This window comes from Vitis riparia, chromosome 6 (genome assembly GCF_004353265.1).
Source record: "Vitis riparia cultivar Riparia Gloire de Montpellier isolate 1030 chromosome 6, EGFV_Vit.rip_1.0, whole genome shotgun sequence".
In the NCBI taxonomy this organism is placed as follows: Eukaryota; Viridiplantae; Streptophyta; class Magnoliopsida; order Vitales; family Vitaceae; genus Vitis; species Vitis riparia.
Window position 1 is genome coordinate 18,254,981 of NC_048436.1, and position 17,606 is coordinate 18,272,586.

The 17,606-nt window shown below is 34.5% G+C and overlaps 2 protein-coding genes across 2 annotated transcripts; one reads left to right on the top strand and one right to left on the bottom strand.

The window, feature by feature from the left end:
* Window positions 1-4,194: 4,194 nt before the first annotated feature.
* LOC117915990 (putative respiratory burst oxidase homolog protein H) lies at window positions 4,195-8,584 on the top strand. Its single transcript, XM_034831776.1, has 14 exons — window positions 4,195-4,749; window positions 4,861-5,023; window positions 5,096-5,144; window positions 5,239-5,352; window positions 5,423-6,232; window positions 6,341-6,436; window positions 6,522-6,637; window positions 6,718-6,820; window positions 6,906-6,997; window positions 7,081-7,234; window positions 7,342-7,479; window positions 7,576-7,704; window positions 7,788-7,866; window positions 7,961-8,584. The coding sequence occupies exons 1-14, from the start codon at window positions 4,377-4,379 to the stop codon at window positions 8,068-8,070; spliced, it is 2,526 nt and encodes an 841-aa protein (XP_034687667.1). The 5' UTR covers window positions 4,195-4,376; the 3' UTR covers window positions 8,071-8,584.
* A 658-nt stretch (window positions 8,585-9,242) lies between these two features.
* Window positions 9,243-10,829, bottom strand: LOC117916726 (WUSCHEL-related homeobox 3). Its single transcript, XM_034832876.1, has 2 exons — window positions 10,255-10,829; window positions 9,243-9,703 (listed from the first exon to the last, which is right to left on the bottom strand). The coding sequence occupies exons 1-2, from the start codon at window positions 10,630-10,632 to the stop codon at window positions 9,455-9,457; spliced, it is 627 nt and encodes a 208-aa protein (XP_034688767.1). The 5' UTR covers window positions 10,633-10,829; the 3' UTR covers window positions 9,243-9,454.
* Between the last annotated feature and the right edge of the window lie 6,777 nt (window positions 10,830-17,606).

Below are 17,606 nucleotides of genomic sequence, written 5' to 3' on the forward strand. Positions count from 1 at the left end.
TGTGCAGAGATAACGCCTTGGGGCTTGTGTGAGTCATCTTTCCCCACCCACTTAGCCGCTAGCGGTCTCATGCTCCGACGTCGTTTTGATTTTTACTCTGAAAACACCAGGTTACGGACACCACAATATCTATGCGCACACTACGCACCACACCCTCCCTCCCTATTCGTCCTTTTTTTCCGCCTTTTGTGATTTGACGGAAATACCCTCCGCTGCTCTTCTTCTTCCTCATCCTCCTCTTTCTTTCAAATCGTCAAAAAGTATCATTCATCACGCCCCCACCACCGTTTGATAGAAATATTTCAAAATAGTAGTATAAATATGTATCTTTTTATCTCATCTTACTTCCAATTTAAATAAGGAAATGAAAAAAAAAATTACTAATATTTTCCTACCAAAATTATAATAATTAGAATACTTTTAATAATTGATTTGGGATCAACAAAATAAGAAATTTTAGAATTTTAAAAATATTATTAAAACTAAAAAAATTAATATTAAAAATATAAAAATAAAATATTAACTTTCAATTTACTAGTAAAAAATATAGATATAAAAAAATTGAAAATATAATGATAGTCAATATTTTATTTTCTGATTATTTAATTTTTTTTTTTGTTTTAATTGTATTTAACCATAATGATTTATATTTCATATCATATAATTAAAAATTTTATAATATATTTACTTATAAAATATGTTTATTAAATTAATTTTATTTAATATTATTAAGTAAAATGGTATTTTAAGAAATAATTATCTTCATTTATATATATATATATTTTAAATCAGTGAGTCTTTTTTCTTTTATATATATATATATATATATATATATATATATATATATATATATATATATATTATTATTTTTTGTTGTGAGATCCGGTTCACATATTGAGATGCTTAGCAGTTAAATGTATCGAAATGGTATTTAATAATTTAACAATGATAATAAAGTAATTTACTTAAATATTTTTAAAAGTTAACGGATATTTTATTTATTTATAATTATTTTTTGTGTTGAGACTTGAGATGAGCAACGGTTGTGTAAAAGGCAACGGTCATCTTTGTGCTAATAAAGAGGGGCAGGCTCAAAATATCAGGTGAAGGTGTCCAAAATTTTATATCGAGATAAAAAGTCAACAATTCGTGTTGGACACCGCATCTAATCAACACAAGGGTGAGTTTTCCAAATGGCTTTATCTCATTGGCCGCTCCCAGTATCTTCCTACCTACGTGGAAAACTACGAGATACTTTGGAATCTTGACGCGTTTAGTGATGCATTTGGCACGTGTTTTCCTGAAAAAGAAAAAAAAATTATATAATTTTAAATCGAATTTCTCTCATTTTATAAAGATATATTAATATTATTATAAAAAATAAAAAATAAAAAATAAAATATTTTTTATAACAAAAATAAATATAAGGATAAAAGAAAGCGGGTGTTTAAAAAATTAACTTTTAAAATTTATTTGATAATGATTCTGAAAAGTATTTTTAATAATTTTAATGTTTGAAAAATAAATATTTTAAAGTGTTATAAAAGTTAAAAATAATTACCAAAATCACTTTTAAATACATTCTTAATAACTTAAAATAAGTTAATAACTTAATTTAAGTCATTAAGTAAATTAAGTATTTTTTATAAAATAACTTAATGATATGACTTAAAGTTAAAAATAATTTTTAATAATAAATAAAAATAATTAACTTATTATTTTTAAGTCAATATTTTTATTTTTTATTTTTTACCTTCGTTTGACTTAATTACCTTCATGATTTTTTTATTATAATTATAATTTATGAAGATAAATATGTCAATTTGATGATTTAAAATAAATTTTAAATTAATTTATTACATAATATTAATACTTAAAATAATAATTAAATAATAAATTTTAAGTTAATAATTTAAGTATAATTTAACTTAAAATCAACTTAAACCATTAAATAATAAATAATAAGTTTTATCTATCATTGCTTTAAATTACAACTTTAAAATAATGTAATTTAAAAATTAAATGCACAATTAATTATTAGAAGTAATGTAAGCAATGACAAAATCTCAAATACTCCTCTAAAGAAAAAGGTCATTGTATTATTTTCAATTGCTAGTTAGTCCCTTCTTTTATTTTTAAAATGGAAATATCTTTCTTTTATTGTATTTACAAGTTTCTATTTTGTACATTTTTTTTTTAAATTTACTACCCTTGATTATATATGTAAGTTTCTAGATAAATTTTTGAGATAATACCTTCCATTGGATATAATATTTTACCAACATGAATATATAAAAAAAACAATAAAAAAATTGATTTGGTATAAAAAAAAGTTTCATAAATAAATTAAAAAGGGTAGAATTGCAATAAGATAATAGTTTTATAAGAAACAAAAAATAAGAATTAAAAAAATGATTAATTTCAATAACCTCCTCTCAAGTTTTGACTAAATACACTTAGCTCCCATTGATTTGAAATTTTATGCATGTCTCTCTTATCCTTTTCATTTGATATTTTTACTCATCCCATCTCTAATTTAAAATAAAGAATGTATTTGACGAGTTTTTAAACTAATAAGAACTAATTATATTTAGTAAAAACTTTAAGGGAGGTAAATGAAATTATCCATAAAGAAAAAGAAGTATTTGTAGTGAGAAGCCATACGTTTCTTTGTAAATAAAATAATTTTATATTCTCTAAAATACAAAATAATTTTATATTCTAAAACGTTTTTAACTTGAAAAATAAAATTTAATTAATAATGTATTTCAGGAATTTATTTAAATATAATCATTTTTTATGATAAATTTGAGATGTTTTCAGATAATTTTTATAAGATTTTAACATACAATTGAAAATATGAAGAATCTTTTAAAACTTTTATATGATAAATAAATGCTTGATGCTTTAACAATGGTAAGTCAAGAAAATTAACGTTATTTTTTCATAATCATTTTTGTTAAAAAAATAGTTAAGAACTTGTTATAAAAATACGTGTTTCCGAAGACTTTTAAACGTAAGATTTGAGAATTGCTTCTAAACAAGACTTAATGACCTATTTAGTTATGGATTTTTCCTATAGACTCTAATGGTATTTGGGCTAATCAATTTTATAGCACAAGTCATTATTTTTTTTTTTTCTATTTTCTAAAACTAACACTTTGAAAATTATAATTAATTTTGTTGCTTTTATTATTTTAATTGAGAAAAAGAAGAATAATTTATTAGAATGAAAATGATTTTCCTTCTTTTTTTTTTTTTTTCTTTTTGAACTTTTCCTATAAACGGAAATTTTTTGTTTATAAGACAACAATTTGTTACATCAGTTACAAACAAAATCCAAATTTTGACAATGAAAAATCCAAAAATAAAATAATTCATGGTAACATGTCCTTCAATTTTTAATTGAAATATTTTTAATAAAAGTGGTTTCAGGAAGTGTTTTTAGAAGAATAATGTATAACAATTTTTTAATAAATAACTATAAACAATTTTTCAACATTACAAATTATTTTTCAAAATTTTAAGAGTATTTCCTAAATTTAGTAAAACACCTAATAATTTAAAAAAAAATCTTTTTTAGGATAAAAACGTTTCCTAAGTAAACAATATTCACTAAGTAATCATTAGTGTTTATAAATTTAAATGTAAAATCATCTTTATAGTAAGTTTCTTTGCTACTTTCTTGCTTCATATAAAAGGATTTTTGTTTTTTGTTTTTAATTTTTATAAAAGTGTTATTCAAATAAGCATTGTTGATAAAGATTCTTAGAAGGCCTGATTCCTAAACTTTCTATGTTATAAGAAGCATGAAATAGTGAGGGAAAAAAAGTCAACAAGAAAGAAGCTCCATACTTCCAATGGGAGGACATTTCTTCCAATGGGAGGACATTTCTCTTTGAGTTGGTAGAACAAGTTGAACCATAAATAAAAGAAGGAAGTGGGAAGCCTCAACTTGAACGTGCATGCGACTCAGAGTCCAGGGGGAATATGCCACTTGAAAGCACAAGCTTGAAACTTTGATACAGTGAATACAAGTTTCAGACAGAACAGAAGGCAGAGTCAAACCAGGAGAGATGCTCTGCTGTTGGATTCCATGTGCTAATAATATATATGAGAGCCAACAAAATGAAGGGCTGATAACTCTTCGAAGGGCAGTATTTTTGTTATCTATGTTTAGACAATCCAATCAGACGAAACTGTGAGCCTTCAATTGTGTCCTTCCCTCCTCCTCCCACCAATTTCAGCCTCCCCTCTCCGCCCCTCATTCATCCATTCCCACCCCACCTGCAACTTCTCTCCCTGCCTTTTCACCCTAGCCAATCTAACCTTCTGGACCTCGGGTGAAGAGGAAGGGGCATATTCTATCAGCATCCATGGCCCGCATCACGGAGCCAGGCGAAAACGATTCAACAAAGTGGATGCTTCAGATAGTTGATATCGATAATATGGAGGAGGTTCCCATTAATGACGGTGATCAGGTGAGGAGCTCCACCGCAGAATCTCAAAATGGGGAGACTTCTTTGAATGAGAGTGAAAGCATTGTAAAAAGGAGGAACGAAGCTCAGGGAAATGTCCCTGGTTTGGGAAGGTCTACGTCCGGAGCTGCAAGAGGGCTTAACAGCTTACGGTTTCTCGATAGGACAACCACGGGAAAGGAAGGGGATGCGTGGAAGCCTGTCCAGAAACGCTTCAAGCAACATGCAGTTGAGGGAAAGCTCTACAAAGAAAAATTTGGAGTCTGTATCGGTAAAACTCTTCATCCTTATGGAATTGTTCGAATGGGTGTAAGACTTTCATTGTTTTCTTTTTGCATATGTGAATCCAATTGTGAGTGAGGGTTTCAAATTCTGGTTGTAGGAATGGGGGATTCAAAGGAATTCGCTGGGGAGCTGTTTGATGCCTTGGCGAGACGCAGAAAGATTAACACAGAAAATGGGATATCTGAGGAAGAATTGAGACAGTTTTGGGAAGACATGACCGATCGAGACCTTGATTCCAGACTTCAAATTTTCTTTGACATGTAAGTATCTCTCTTCCTCTCTCTCTCTCTCTCTCTCTCTCTCAACGGAATGAGTAAACTTGGTAATTCTAGGTGTGACAAGAATGGTGATGGAAAACTTTCAGAGGATGAAGTAAAGGAGGTGAGTCCAGATAGAAACTTTGTGAATTCTTCTTCTTCTTCTCCTCCCTCTTCCATGATTATAAATCTGTTTTTACAAACCTATTATGGGAAAGGTGATAATGTTGAGTGCCTCCACAAACAAGCTATCAAATCTTAAGCAACATGCAGCCGAATATGCAGCTTTAATCATGGAAGAGCTTGATCCTGACAATCATGGTCACATAGAGGTAAGGATGGTGCCCCAAAACTCCTCCTCTCCCTTCTCTTCACTCCTTTCTCACTCTGTATTTCAAACAGATGTGGCAACTAGAAACTCTATTAAGAGGAATGGTGGGTGGCTCTGAAGAAGGCCCCAAGTTCAACAAGAGAGCCCAAACGCTATCAAGAACCATGATCCCGAAAAAATACAGGACTCCAGTTAGCAAACATCTATCTAAAACCCAAGAATTTCTCCAGGACAACTGGAAGAGGGTTTGGCTTGTCACATTATGGCTCTCCATAAACTTGACGCTCTTCATTTGGAAGTTCAATCAATACAAGACAAAAAAGGCATTCAAGATCATGGGTTACTGTCTCTGCACTGCCAAGGGTGCTGCTGAGACCCTCAAATTCAATATGGCTCTCATTCTCATTCCTGTCTGTAGAAGAACCCTAACTAAGCTCAGATCAACATTTCTCAGCGCCTTAATCCCTTTCGATGACAACATAAACTTCCACAAGTTAATTGCTCTGGCAATCGCAATTGGGGTTTTTATCCATACCATAATGCATGTAACCTGTGATTTTCCAAGATTGATTTCATGTCCACCCCGGAAGTTCAGGAGAATTCTTGGACCTCAGTTCAACTTCAAGCAGCCAACTTATGGCGACCTGCTGGAAAGTATTACAGGCACAACTGGGATTCTCATGATTGTTATGATGAGTTTCTCCTTCACACTGGCAACTCACTCTTTTAGGAGGAATGTTATCAAGCTTCCGTGGCCATTCCACCATTTGGCTGGATTTAATGCCTTCTGGTATGCACATCATTTGCTGGTCCTCGTCTATGTTCTCTTGGTCATCCATGGCTACTTCCTGATTCTCAGTAGGAACTGGTACATGAAGACGGTATGTATTGAGTTAATTTTTGCCACAAGTGCTATGTTATTCTCCATTTCTTCCCCACAGTGTCACTGAAATTCTTAAAATTACATATTTGCATCTCTTTTCTTGCAGACATGGATGTACGTCATGGTCCCTGTACTCTTCTACGCCAGTGAGAGAACACTCACCTCAGTTCATGAGCACAATCACCAGGTTGGCATAATCAAGGTCTGTATCAGAGAATTTTCTTTTGGTGATTACTCTCAAATCCAGGGAAATTAATTAAAATCATCGGTTCTTTGTACATCGGCAGGCTACAATTTACACAGGAAATGTTCTAGCACTATACATGACCAAACCTCCCGGATTCAAGTACAAGAGTGGAATGTATCTGTTTGTCAAGTGTCCAGATGTATCAAATTTTGAATGGTAATGGATACAAATATATACTCAGATGGTGATCAGAAAAATTGCAGTTTCTCAAACACTCTGTTCCTTATCTGTTACAGGCATCCCTTCTCTATCACTTCTGCCCCAGGAAATGACTACTTGAGCGTCCACATTCGAACCTTGGGAGACTGGACTACAGAGATCAAAAAAAGATTTGCAAAGGTGGCATGAAACAACCTGCCCATTTTCCTCTTTTTTTTTTTTTTCTCCATTTTCCCTTTCTGTTTCTAAAACAAAAGAGAAGCAGGTTTGCGAACCTCCATCTGCACAACCGAAAAAGGGGGCTCTAATGAGAATGGAAACCAGAGCAGCAACAGAAACCGGCGATGTACAAGCAGGGTGAGAAGCTAGCTTCTTGGTCATGGTACTTAGCAGCTTTTACTAAAGCATCATATTCTGAAAGCTCTTCTCTCCTGTGGCAGATTTCCAAGGATCATCATCAAAGGACCTTATGGAGCCCCTGCTCAGAACTACAAGAAGTATGATATCCTCTTGCTGATTGGCCTGGGAATTGGAGCTACTCCATTCATCAGCATTATGAAAGACCTCCTTAATGACATCAAGCCAAATGATTCGGTGAGTCAAAAAGCAAGCTATGTCTCCAAATTTGTAGGGAATGATTAAATTGAATGGGCATATATGTACACCATTAATGCAAAAATGGGGACTCAAAACGAATGCAGGATTCATCCTACAGCGACGCGCATGAGGCAACTAAAAAGGGTCCTGAAAGAGTGTATTTCTATTGGGTGACAAGGGAACAAGGCTCCTTTGAATGGTTTAAAGGTGTCATGAACGATGTTGCAGAGTATGACCATGGTGTAAGTGTTGAAAATTGAAAACTCAGGTTGCTCCTTCCCTTACCAACGGTGGCTAAGCTGATTCATATCACCCTTATGATATCTTCAAAATTGCAGCATATGATAGAAATGCACAACTACTTGACCAGCATGTATGAAGAAGGAGATGCACGGTCTGCACTTATTGCCATGGTGCAGTCACTGCAGCATGCCAAGAATGGAGTTGATGTCGTCTCAGAAAGCCGGGTATTCACTAATTGAGCTTAAACCTCCAAATCATTCCATTATATTAATCCTCCTATCTTATTTCTAACATGAAAATGGGACAGATCAAGGCGCATTTTGCAAGACCCAATTGGAAAAAGGTGTTTAGTCACTTGGCTAGTACTCACCAATCTGCTAAAATAGGTAATAGTTATGAAACCTAATGGAAACCAATATTTAAGTTTAAGGTAATTTTGGTTCTGCTTTCTGATTTTTCCTTCGAATCATGCTGCTGCAGGTGTCTTCTATTGTGGAAGTCCGACCCTCGCCAAACCACTGAGGCAGCTCTGCAAAGAGTTCAGTCTAAATTCATCAACACGATTTCATTTTCACAAGGAGAACTTCTAGAGTAGCAGTCCCAGACAAACTGGGGCACAAAACTGATCGACTGGTGTGTGAATGTTTTATAATTTGACTGAAATATGTAGAGACATTGTAGGAAGTAAAGCCAATTAAGTTTTTGAGTGACGGTTCTAAGTTTTGAGGGATCCTTTACCTTACAGATACATATATGTTCCTTCTAAGTTTCTATCTGCAACTACTTCTGCTCCCATTTACTTTCTGACTCTGGATATTGTCCTCTAAAGCTCGTATATTCTTGGCCCTTTGAAATCCTAAAATTGGCAAGACCTTTTGGACCCACTTGTGTCGCTTGAATCTTCAAATTAACGAAACCCACCATCAACCCATATGTTTATCGAACTTTATTTCAAAAATAGCTACAGCATGGAGAAATTCCTAACCTTACTATCCTTCAATGATGCATATAAAAGGTATTGTTTTCATAGCAACAGTGCCATAACCCCACAACCACAAGGCAATATTGTTTTATTGTTCTCAGGACAATAAAAACAAAATTCGAAATTTTCAGTTTTGATTAGTACTGTTTCATAGAATAAGGCTAAGTATAAAAAAGCAAGAGAGACTGTTGGTACAGTGATAGGATCAATCTAGAATCCAAGAAAAGGGGTACTCGGCGTCCATAGTGATCCTTGTGAGATACCTGAATGCATGCATATGTGCTTGAATAATGCACGCGGGGCCTATGATTCAGACTCCCACTGGTTTGGATGGTGTTTTTCTTTCTTTTTTTTCTCCATTTTTCTCAGCTTTTGAGAAAAATAATGAAAATGAAAAGAACAATGTTTGCCAGAATTTAAAGAAAAAAAGAATCTGTTTACATAAATTGACATTGATATAAAGTATATGGAGCAAATTTACGATTTGAAAGCACGATGGAAAAACTGAAACATCAATCTCAGACAGCACCCAATGTTCTTTTCTCTCATCCATTTCTTAATACATATAATGACCAAGTTATCTGGTAATTAAAACCCATCAGATGAGGTAATATTTATCCTTTAAGATATGAAAATGTTGTATAATACTGACCGATATGTAAGTCTCCAGAACAATTAAAGCTGATTTCTATATGTCCTCCAAGTACTGATGTCGCCTCCTTGGCAGCTTTAAGATAATGCATAGAGACTAGCTGAAAATTTAATATAAACGAGGAGCACTACTTCTCTCAAGCCAAATATTGCAGATGCTATATATGAGTTTAGAAAAATAAAGAGTACAATAGGTAGCAGTAGTACAAGACCAGTGGGTTGAATACTAACTGCTCATTAGATTACAGAAACCAAGATGATAAACATATGTCACTGCAGAGATACTGAAGAAGTAGTAGGTGCCTAGAGAAGTAGAGTGAGACAGATATTATTATGGCGTTTTAGGAGGTGGTCGTGGAGTCTTCTTTGACATTGGGAGTTGCTGTGATTGGGAAGAGTTGTAGAGTTTTCAGGGGTCTGTTACTGTTGCAGCAAGGAGTACTGGGAGTTGGGGGCATGTCCGCCATCATCATCCACTCATGGCTGTACATTCTCATCATCGACTTCTCCATCTCGCTTGTCTCCACTCCAGGGATGTCCATCTTCCATGTGTAGTTTATCACTGGTGCTTGATCTTCAACTACTCCTCCCTATTCCAAAACATAAAACATTGGATGGAGTTGGTAAAAGTCGATCAGTTTTTCCTTTTCAAATCTACATAAAATTATACTAATATGACGGAAATTAATTAGTATAGAAACAAAGGCAGCTTGTAATGGGATAAAGGAAAGACGGGAATTGGGTTTTCCCTGCATATGAAAAAAATATATAGGGCAGTTTGCTAATATGTGAGCTCTTACAGTGGCATCCCACATTCCACTGCTTCACATGCATTATATTTCAACTGTGCAGTGAACTGCTTTATGTTGATTTGAAAAGAAGAGAGGCAGACCACTGCAGTAATATGCTTCTCTCTTGAGTGTTGTGCGTGAAAAATACAAAAGAAAAAAAAACAAAAAAGGTACTGGGATTTCATAGCTACAGTAGTGAGGGAAACGGTGTGAGGGAACCCATGGAAAGCAGGATATATAATACAAAGAAAAGAAGAGAATATTCTCCTTCTACATGTGGATTGAAAAGAGCCGCTATCATATCTATTTGCATAGAAGGAAGAAGAAATTTATATTAGAATTAGAATCACCTGAGGAAGAAAGGGGCTTGTGTTATAATTGAAAAGTTGATGGAAAGCAGAATAGACAGGAGGGTCAAGGTAATGAAGGAGGGGTTGATTGCGTTGATTTTGTTGCTGCAGCGGCTGGTGATGGTGTTGGTGAAACTGTTGTTGTTGCTGCAGCTGCTTGCTAAGTTTCCTGCGGAGCTTCTGTCTGTCTCTTGCTTTGTGATTCTGAAACCAGTAGAAGACGTTCTTGCCTTCAATCTTGCCATAGAAAGAGAGGTGGGCAGTGATCTGTTGAATCTGAGAAGCATTGGGAGTTCTCACTCCTCCCCTATACATTTCCTCCAAGATCATGAGCTGCTCTGGGGTTGGACACCACCTTGATGAGGCTGCTGGAGACATGACTGTTATGGTTATGGTGTTTGTTTGTTGCAGTGGAGATTAGGTGTGGGTGGGGGGGTAGGGAGGCGCTTCAAAGAGATATAAATAGATGGCAAGAGAGAAAGATACAGTGCCAGAAAGAGAGAGCGAGACAAAAGGGATGGAGAGAGAGAGCAGCAAAAGGAGAGGTTAAAAAAGAGGAAAAGTACCCATTGCAGGTTGTCATGCTGATGTTTCCCTGAGAGGGGCATTCAGTGAAGGTTTCAGGCAAATGCAGAGTAAGAGAGAGAGAATCTGTAGAATGAGTGAATGAGAGTGAAGAAGACTTGGTGGGGTTTGCTTGAATGATTCCGTCATCATCACCTTATTATTAATTTACTTCTCAGCAGAATGAATTAGAGACAAAAGCATAGTATACAGCACAGCAATTGCAGGCTGGGGGCTCTCTCTCCAATTCCATCCTCCATGCACACACACACCCACACACTCAATCACCTGCTCGCCCAACCCCTGTGATTGCCACTCTTCATTCACGTGGGGTTGAGCCCCACACCCCCCAACCCAATTGTACCACTATTTCCAAACCACTGATCATCGCATTCTTCAAACCATGGTCCACTTCAAACTCATCTTGGTCTCGAGCATTGGAAATTAAAGCCAATAAGGAACTCACATATATACATACTGCTTTTTTTGTTGCTGCTTGTTAAACTTTCTGATAAAGACACATTCCAATGACCACATGCATGTTCATAACTTTACTGTAAATTTTTTTTTTGGGTTTCATAAGAGCCCCCACCCCACCTTCACTTATTTGGAATTACTTGCAACACTTTCTTTCTCGTTGTCTCTTTCCTCATGTTTTAATTTTCTATCATTCCCCCCTCCCCACTTTTTGTTCTTCCTCTTGCCATCTGAATGTTATGTCTAAAAAGTTTTGGAAAATGAATGTAAAGGATACAAACACCCCCGCTAGGAATAGGTTTCCTATTCATTCAGTAACAGGAAACAAAAAGTGTTCTCCATTGAAAGCTCCTAACGGTGCCGTTGACATTAGCATCTCTCTCCCTCTCTCTCCCCATTAGTTCACTGTAAAAGAGAAAACCTAAGGCTTTGCTTTCCATAAATGCATGCAGATCCAAATCCAATGCCTTATCTACTGTGCCACCATGCCCAATCACTAGTCCAAAAAAAAAAATTAAAAAAAAAAATCAGATGAAATGTATACCATATATTCCACCACCGTTTCACTAACCACCCAAAGACCAACACCCTTGTTGCATCTTGGACATTTGGTGCACCAGTTGGGGATTAGGGCTGGTGGGTACGTGAAAATCGAGAAAAAAAAATCATAAATGAAAGGAGGGGGAGGGAGTGCTGGTATGGTGGAGGTGGAAGGTGGAGGTGGAGGTGGAGGTGCTGGGCTGATGGTGGTGGTGGGGTTACCACGCCTGGAGTGTGAAAGGTCTGCACAACATAGACTCTACTATACAGAAGACGATTCCATGCATACCCTGCCGCTAGCTTAACTGTATGTCTAGTCACATTTCAGTACCCATCTTTAAAAACAGACAGTAAATTTTGTCAAAAAAAACCAGGACCTCTTTGTCAAATCAGACCTCATGCAACCCTTTTCTTATCGTTTCTTTTCTCTTCTTTTTGATTATTTTTGGTAATTTTAACTGCTTCCGTCATCCAATATGTTCGGTTTTTGGATTGTGATTGGACCTTTCATTGTGTCTCTCTGTAGTACTAAATCATCTCATTCCCCTCACGCCATGTTCACTTTTTTTTTCCTCTCTTTTCTATTCTTTTCTTTTCTTTTCTTTTCTTTTCCATTTACACAAACTCCAAAACCCCCTCAACCATCTCTGCAGTGCCATGCTAACACACAAATATGCTAAGCAAAAGCTGGTCTCTTTCCTTCTTAATTGTGTATTTATAAGCGTGAAAGTGGCAATAGGACACCTTCATATGCAGCAGATCATGAGCACCCCTCTTGGACTCATGCTTCCATGCATGCTCGCTTTAATCCATGCAATTTTCCTCATTTCTGCAACTTTGTTGTGGTATTTGTGCTCAACTTTTTTCTGGGTTCACTGCCAACCCTCCATTTCTTGGGACATTACTTATCAAATTTTCGTGGGTCTTCTTTATTTCTACCCCCAATTGAACCCAATTTTAAAAATATGATCTTAATATTTATATTTATATACATGCTTGGATTGGGGTTATGGAAATGGTCAAAAAGCAACAAAATGGGGGCACCAAATGTCGGGAAAAAGACAAAGTTTGGGAAGGGGGTGTGGTCTGTAGTCAACGTGTGTACAGGGAAAGGGCGAGAAGGGTGTGGATTCAGCAAAATGCATACGTGAGTGAACTCAGATTTTTGACTAGTGTCAGATCCAAATAGTGGAGATGGGGATACCAATAGACATACAGTTGAATCTTCATCAACTCCCTCTTTCATCTCTTTCATTTAACACTTGTCAGTGTGGACCCCCTTCATTTTTCCATCCATCACCTTTCATTCTCAACCAATGTTCTAAAACACCGAATTCAATTTTGACTTTTGAGTATTTATAATATTACTGTTGCGTTACTTTATGTTTCACCTTCTCATATATATATATATTTATAAATATTTCTATTTTTCTCCTTACTTAGATTAGATTAAAAATTTTCCCCTTTTTGAAAATATAAGTTAATTTTTACAAAAATAATGAAAATTTAATTGTCTATTTTGGACGTAATTTTTATTATTCTATTTTTAAATTCAAAAAATATTTAGTAATTTTTATATGAAATATAAAAATTGCTAGAAACTTATATTAAAAAAGTAATGATTTTAAAAATTGTTTAATTTTTTTTATCACATCTCAAATTTTAAATAATTTAAATCTATTTTTATATAAAATATATATTTATTTTTTAAATAATAAAAAATCATTTTAAATAATAAAAAATAGAAAATATATCCAAACTGACACTTAATTTATTTATTTATGTATCACATGAGAGCATTGTGAACTTGCTTCATTGACATTCTTAAGTAGAATTGTTTCAAAGTGAATAAAACTTGTATATCACTAAGGTTGCTCCTTTGAAATATTGACTGCATCTTCACCTTTAAATCTTGGCTTAAGTTAAAAGTAAATAAAAATAAAAACCATTACAAATGAAGCTCACACATAGGACTTCAATATATAGTACTTGAAAGGGTAGAAATGCTCTTAATGATACAAGAAATTTGTAAGTATGCTATGATTTTATTGGATAAATTCGAAATAGAAATTAAACAAATGGTCTATAATAGGATCCAATTAATATAATTTTATTGTAAAATTAATTCCCCATAGATTCCTATGTGGCCCAACGATTTGTAATAGTCATACTATAAACCCTCAAATTGCAACTTTAATAAAATGGAATTAAAGTTATGCCCCTTTGTATCATCTAGTAAAATGGTAATAGTTTAAAAACATTCTATGTTCTTATCCTTAATCCATTCTCAAACACAATGGACATATATTTTACAGACAACATATTTTAGAAGGGTGCATATAGAATGAAAATATTAGCTTTGTGTGGGGCAGACAACTACTAATGACATTCATCCTTTCTAGAGGCAAATTCGGGTGTCGAAAATTCATTGGTTCACTCTCAACTATATATGTATGAATAGTTTGAGGTAAATGCGTACTACATCTATCATAAAAATTATTCTTATTTTTCTTCTTTGTAATTGAATAATAATTTTACTATTAGAGGACATGTTGGAATAAACATTTCTTTTTCACATGTTGGAAATCATCAAAAGGAGTGTGAAGTCAATCAGAAGACAAATTATTGCAGTCTCCTTTTATGAAGTAGAGAGAGGAGGTTCAAAGAAAAAGATTTATTGGAAAGTTTTGCTATAGTAATTGGCACCATTTGTGGGAAAAGACTAAATAAGATGTCATTTCCTTGTGAAAAGGACTCCTAGAAGAGGAGATACCACACACAACAGTAAGGCAGCCTATACCTTAGAGTAGTACAAATTGGAGTTGTTATGGCTCAATTAGAGGTGTAGTGAACCGAGTATGGCCAATACCAATTATTGTAATAAACCATTGAGTAACTATGAGTTGGGAATGAGCTCTTCTATTAGAGTGATGATGGGTAAAGTTTGGTCATATTTCTCATACTCAAGATCGATCATTACAATCAATGTGCACCATTAATACTAAGCCCATAGTGGAGCTAATTTCCACCACTCCTTACTTGAAATCTAATTCACTTACTTAGTGAGTCTCACAAAAGGCTCCAAAGACATACAACTAACATACCCCAAACTGGTAGGCACACGCTAGTCCACTAGTGTCATTATAGTTGTTGCATCTGACTACATAATTAATCCATCCTACTTCCAATTTTATCCACCTTTAGATAATATCATGCGAGTATCATTTACTTGGGGATATCATGACGCAAGAGGCATTAAATGGGTTTTCCATATTGAAGTTCAATCTATTTAACGGAAGTATTAAGCCTTATGACCATACACAAATTGGTCATGATATTAGAAGCCTCTAATCAGTAAGGGTCTATTTATTCCTTCTAAGCTATATGTAAGGCATTTATGGTTCAATATCAATGTTTAATCCATCCTAGATGAGAGGTTAGTTCTTTATTTGAAATGAAAATTAGCCTAGAAGACATGATTCACTAATTTATCAATGTTTTAGGCAAGCCCTTATGCAACTCAAAGGAAATAATGATGTTGTTGCCATTGAAACCCTTAAACAAGCTCTGTGCAAGTACTTCGAGCCGAGGAAGTTGTTGGACTCTTCTAATCTCATTACCTCAAAAGCTCTATTTCATATTCAAAAGGCCAGTCTCATTCTTATTTACTTTTGACTCTATATCTATTCCAGTAGTTGTGCAATTGAGATCATGTCTTACCTTCTATCCATTCCCATTTAAAATGGATTACCATCTTGATTTTTATCCCTTAGTTGTCCTTAAAGTTTTATCAATAGGTTTTATCAATAACATGTTTTATGAAGGTGTGTATGGAATCAAGATACTATAATCACATGGGGACATGGAGGCACACAATTGCTAAGAATGGATTGTTGCAATATCGGATGAAGTTGTGAAAAGGAGGTTAGAAGAAGATGATTTGTTGAAAAGTTTTGTTTCAATGATGTGATGGTGCTCACAGCTGACTCCCCGTCGTCATCTGGTGAAAGGCATAAGTGCACAAGAGCCACATAGCCTTGTTCGTCTAGCCCTGATTAGACGGACACAAACTAGTCGAGCACTATGCATTCCCGCCTAACAAGTATTAATTGCAATATGCATTCAATACCTTGATTAATGCAATTGTTACAAGGCTAAAACACCCGTCTTTAAGGCTCATCAAGACATGATAGCTGTTATGAGCCGACAATTATTGACATTAAAAACGGTAACTCACAATCAAAGACACCATTAAGACACTTGAGAAGATGTTACATTTGAACAAAGATAAATCGTTGTTCTTGACCACGAGAAAGATATGTTGTTACTTTTCCAAAAAACCTATCTCATTCAAAGTCTTTACTCTCTGACTTAAGCTTCGGAGGAGTGTGCCTAAAAACCCATCCGAGCATTCCTTTGTGCAGGTTGAATCACCGTCTAGACTTTAGAGGCTAATCAAACCATCTTTGTTAGTCGTACACCAACAAATGGTGCACACAATGTCAGATGGATTTAAAAAGGAAAAAAAAAAAGCTCTGTTAATTATTTCCTAACATGTCTAGTAAATCAATTAAAAGAAGGTTTACATTCACTTTAATTTAGACCACAATAACAATACATATTTAAATATCTTCAAAAAGTAAAGAAACGGGTGTACATTTTTCACGAGATTATTAAGTACCCTTGAATCCTAGAAGACATGATTAGTATATTTGAATTGAGGGAAAAAAAACAAAATGGTTTTCACATACATATTCTATTAAAAGATACAAGATAGCACTACAAAATAACTTCCATGTATAGGAAATATTAAGAAAAATAGAAAGAAGATATTAAAATATTTTCTTCCACATTTGTCTTAAAAGAACATGAAAAATATTGGAGAAAAATGCATTTTATTAACAACCAAATAAGAAAAATATTTTTTAATTTTTTTTTCTTCCTTATTTTCTTTTTTAAAATTTTGTAGAACCAAACACAACCTTTTTAAATTTTCTGAAATAATTCCTCGTTAATTAACAACATCACCTCTCAAGGTGTGAAAGAATACAAAAAATTGTCACAGTACATGGTCCTGTTAAATTCTAAATAAACGTGTCTTTCTGTCGTTGTCTATGTCGTTATATTTTCACCAATGGACCCTTCATAAGCGACATAAATGTGTAGAGAGTACCACCACTAGATGACATGAATGTGAAACAACGACCCCTTTATATAAGTGAAATAAATGTGTGCAAAAGGAACTTCATTTTTTGTCTGAAAAGTTTACAGAAAGAAAGTAAAGCAAAACCCTCAAAACTAATGGTGATGGAACACATCAAAGTTAAGATCATTCATGGGGATGAAAGCAAAGGGGGGTGATCAGCCAAAAGAAAAGAAATATGAGAGACTGGAAGTTGAAACCTCAGAAGCAGTGTGTTGTGTGTATTCAATGGCTTTGCTTTCTGTCCTTCAAAGGTTTGCACACAGTGTTGGACTGGGTGTTGAATAGTGGATGAGAGATCAGGATTGAGAAATGCTTCCGTACTTGCCAAGGACTCCATCTCAGATTCTCAGACCTTTTTGCTGGATACAAGCCAGGCCAGAGAATTCTTATGGTGTACTTCCATCGCCACCAGATCCCTTGTCTTGGTGGTGGGTTTGGGGGAAGAGAGGTGATTCCTGGATGGTTTTCCCTGTTTTCTCAGTTTTGTGAAGATACCACTTTCCTTTTGGTTTCTTCTCCAACGGTTTTTCAGCCCATTTATTGATTAATATATATCTTTTTTAAT

Excerpts from the sequence above, each read along its gene's own strand:
- LOC117916726 (XM_034832876.1), bottom strand. The coding sequence starts at position 10,632 with ATGTCTCCAGCAGCCTCATCAAGGTGGTGTCCAACCCCAGAGCAGCTC. Across the intron at positions 9,704-10,254 it reads CAAGCCCCTTTCTTCCTCAG|GGAGGAGTAGTTGAAGATCA; the intron begins GTGATTCTAATT and ends GTTTTGGAATAG.
- LOC117915990 (XM_034831776.1), top strand. The coding sequence starts at position 4,377 with ATGGCCCGCATCACGGAGCCAGGCGAAAACGATTCAACAAAGTGGATG. Across the intron at positions 5,024-5,095 it reads CTTCAAATTTTCTTTGACAT|GTGTGACAAGAATGGTGATG; the intron begins GTAAGTATCTCT and ends TGGTAATTCTAG. Across the intron at positions 6,821-6,905 it reads TCAAAAAAAGATTTGCAAAG|GTTTGCGAACCTCCATCTGC; the intron begins GTGGCATGAAAC and ends AAAGAGAAGCAG.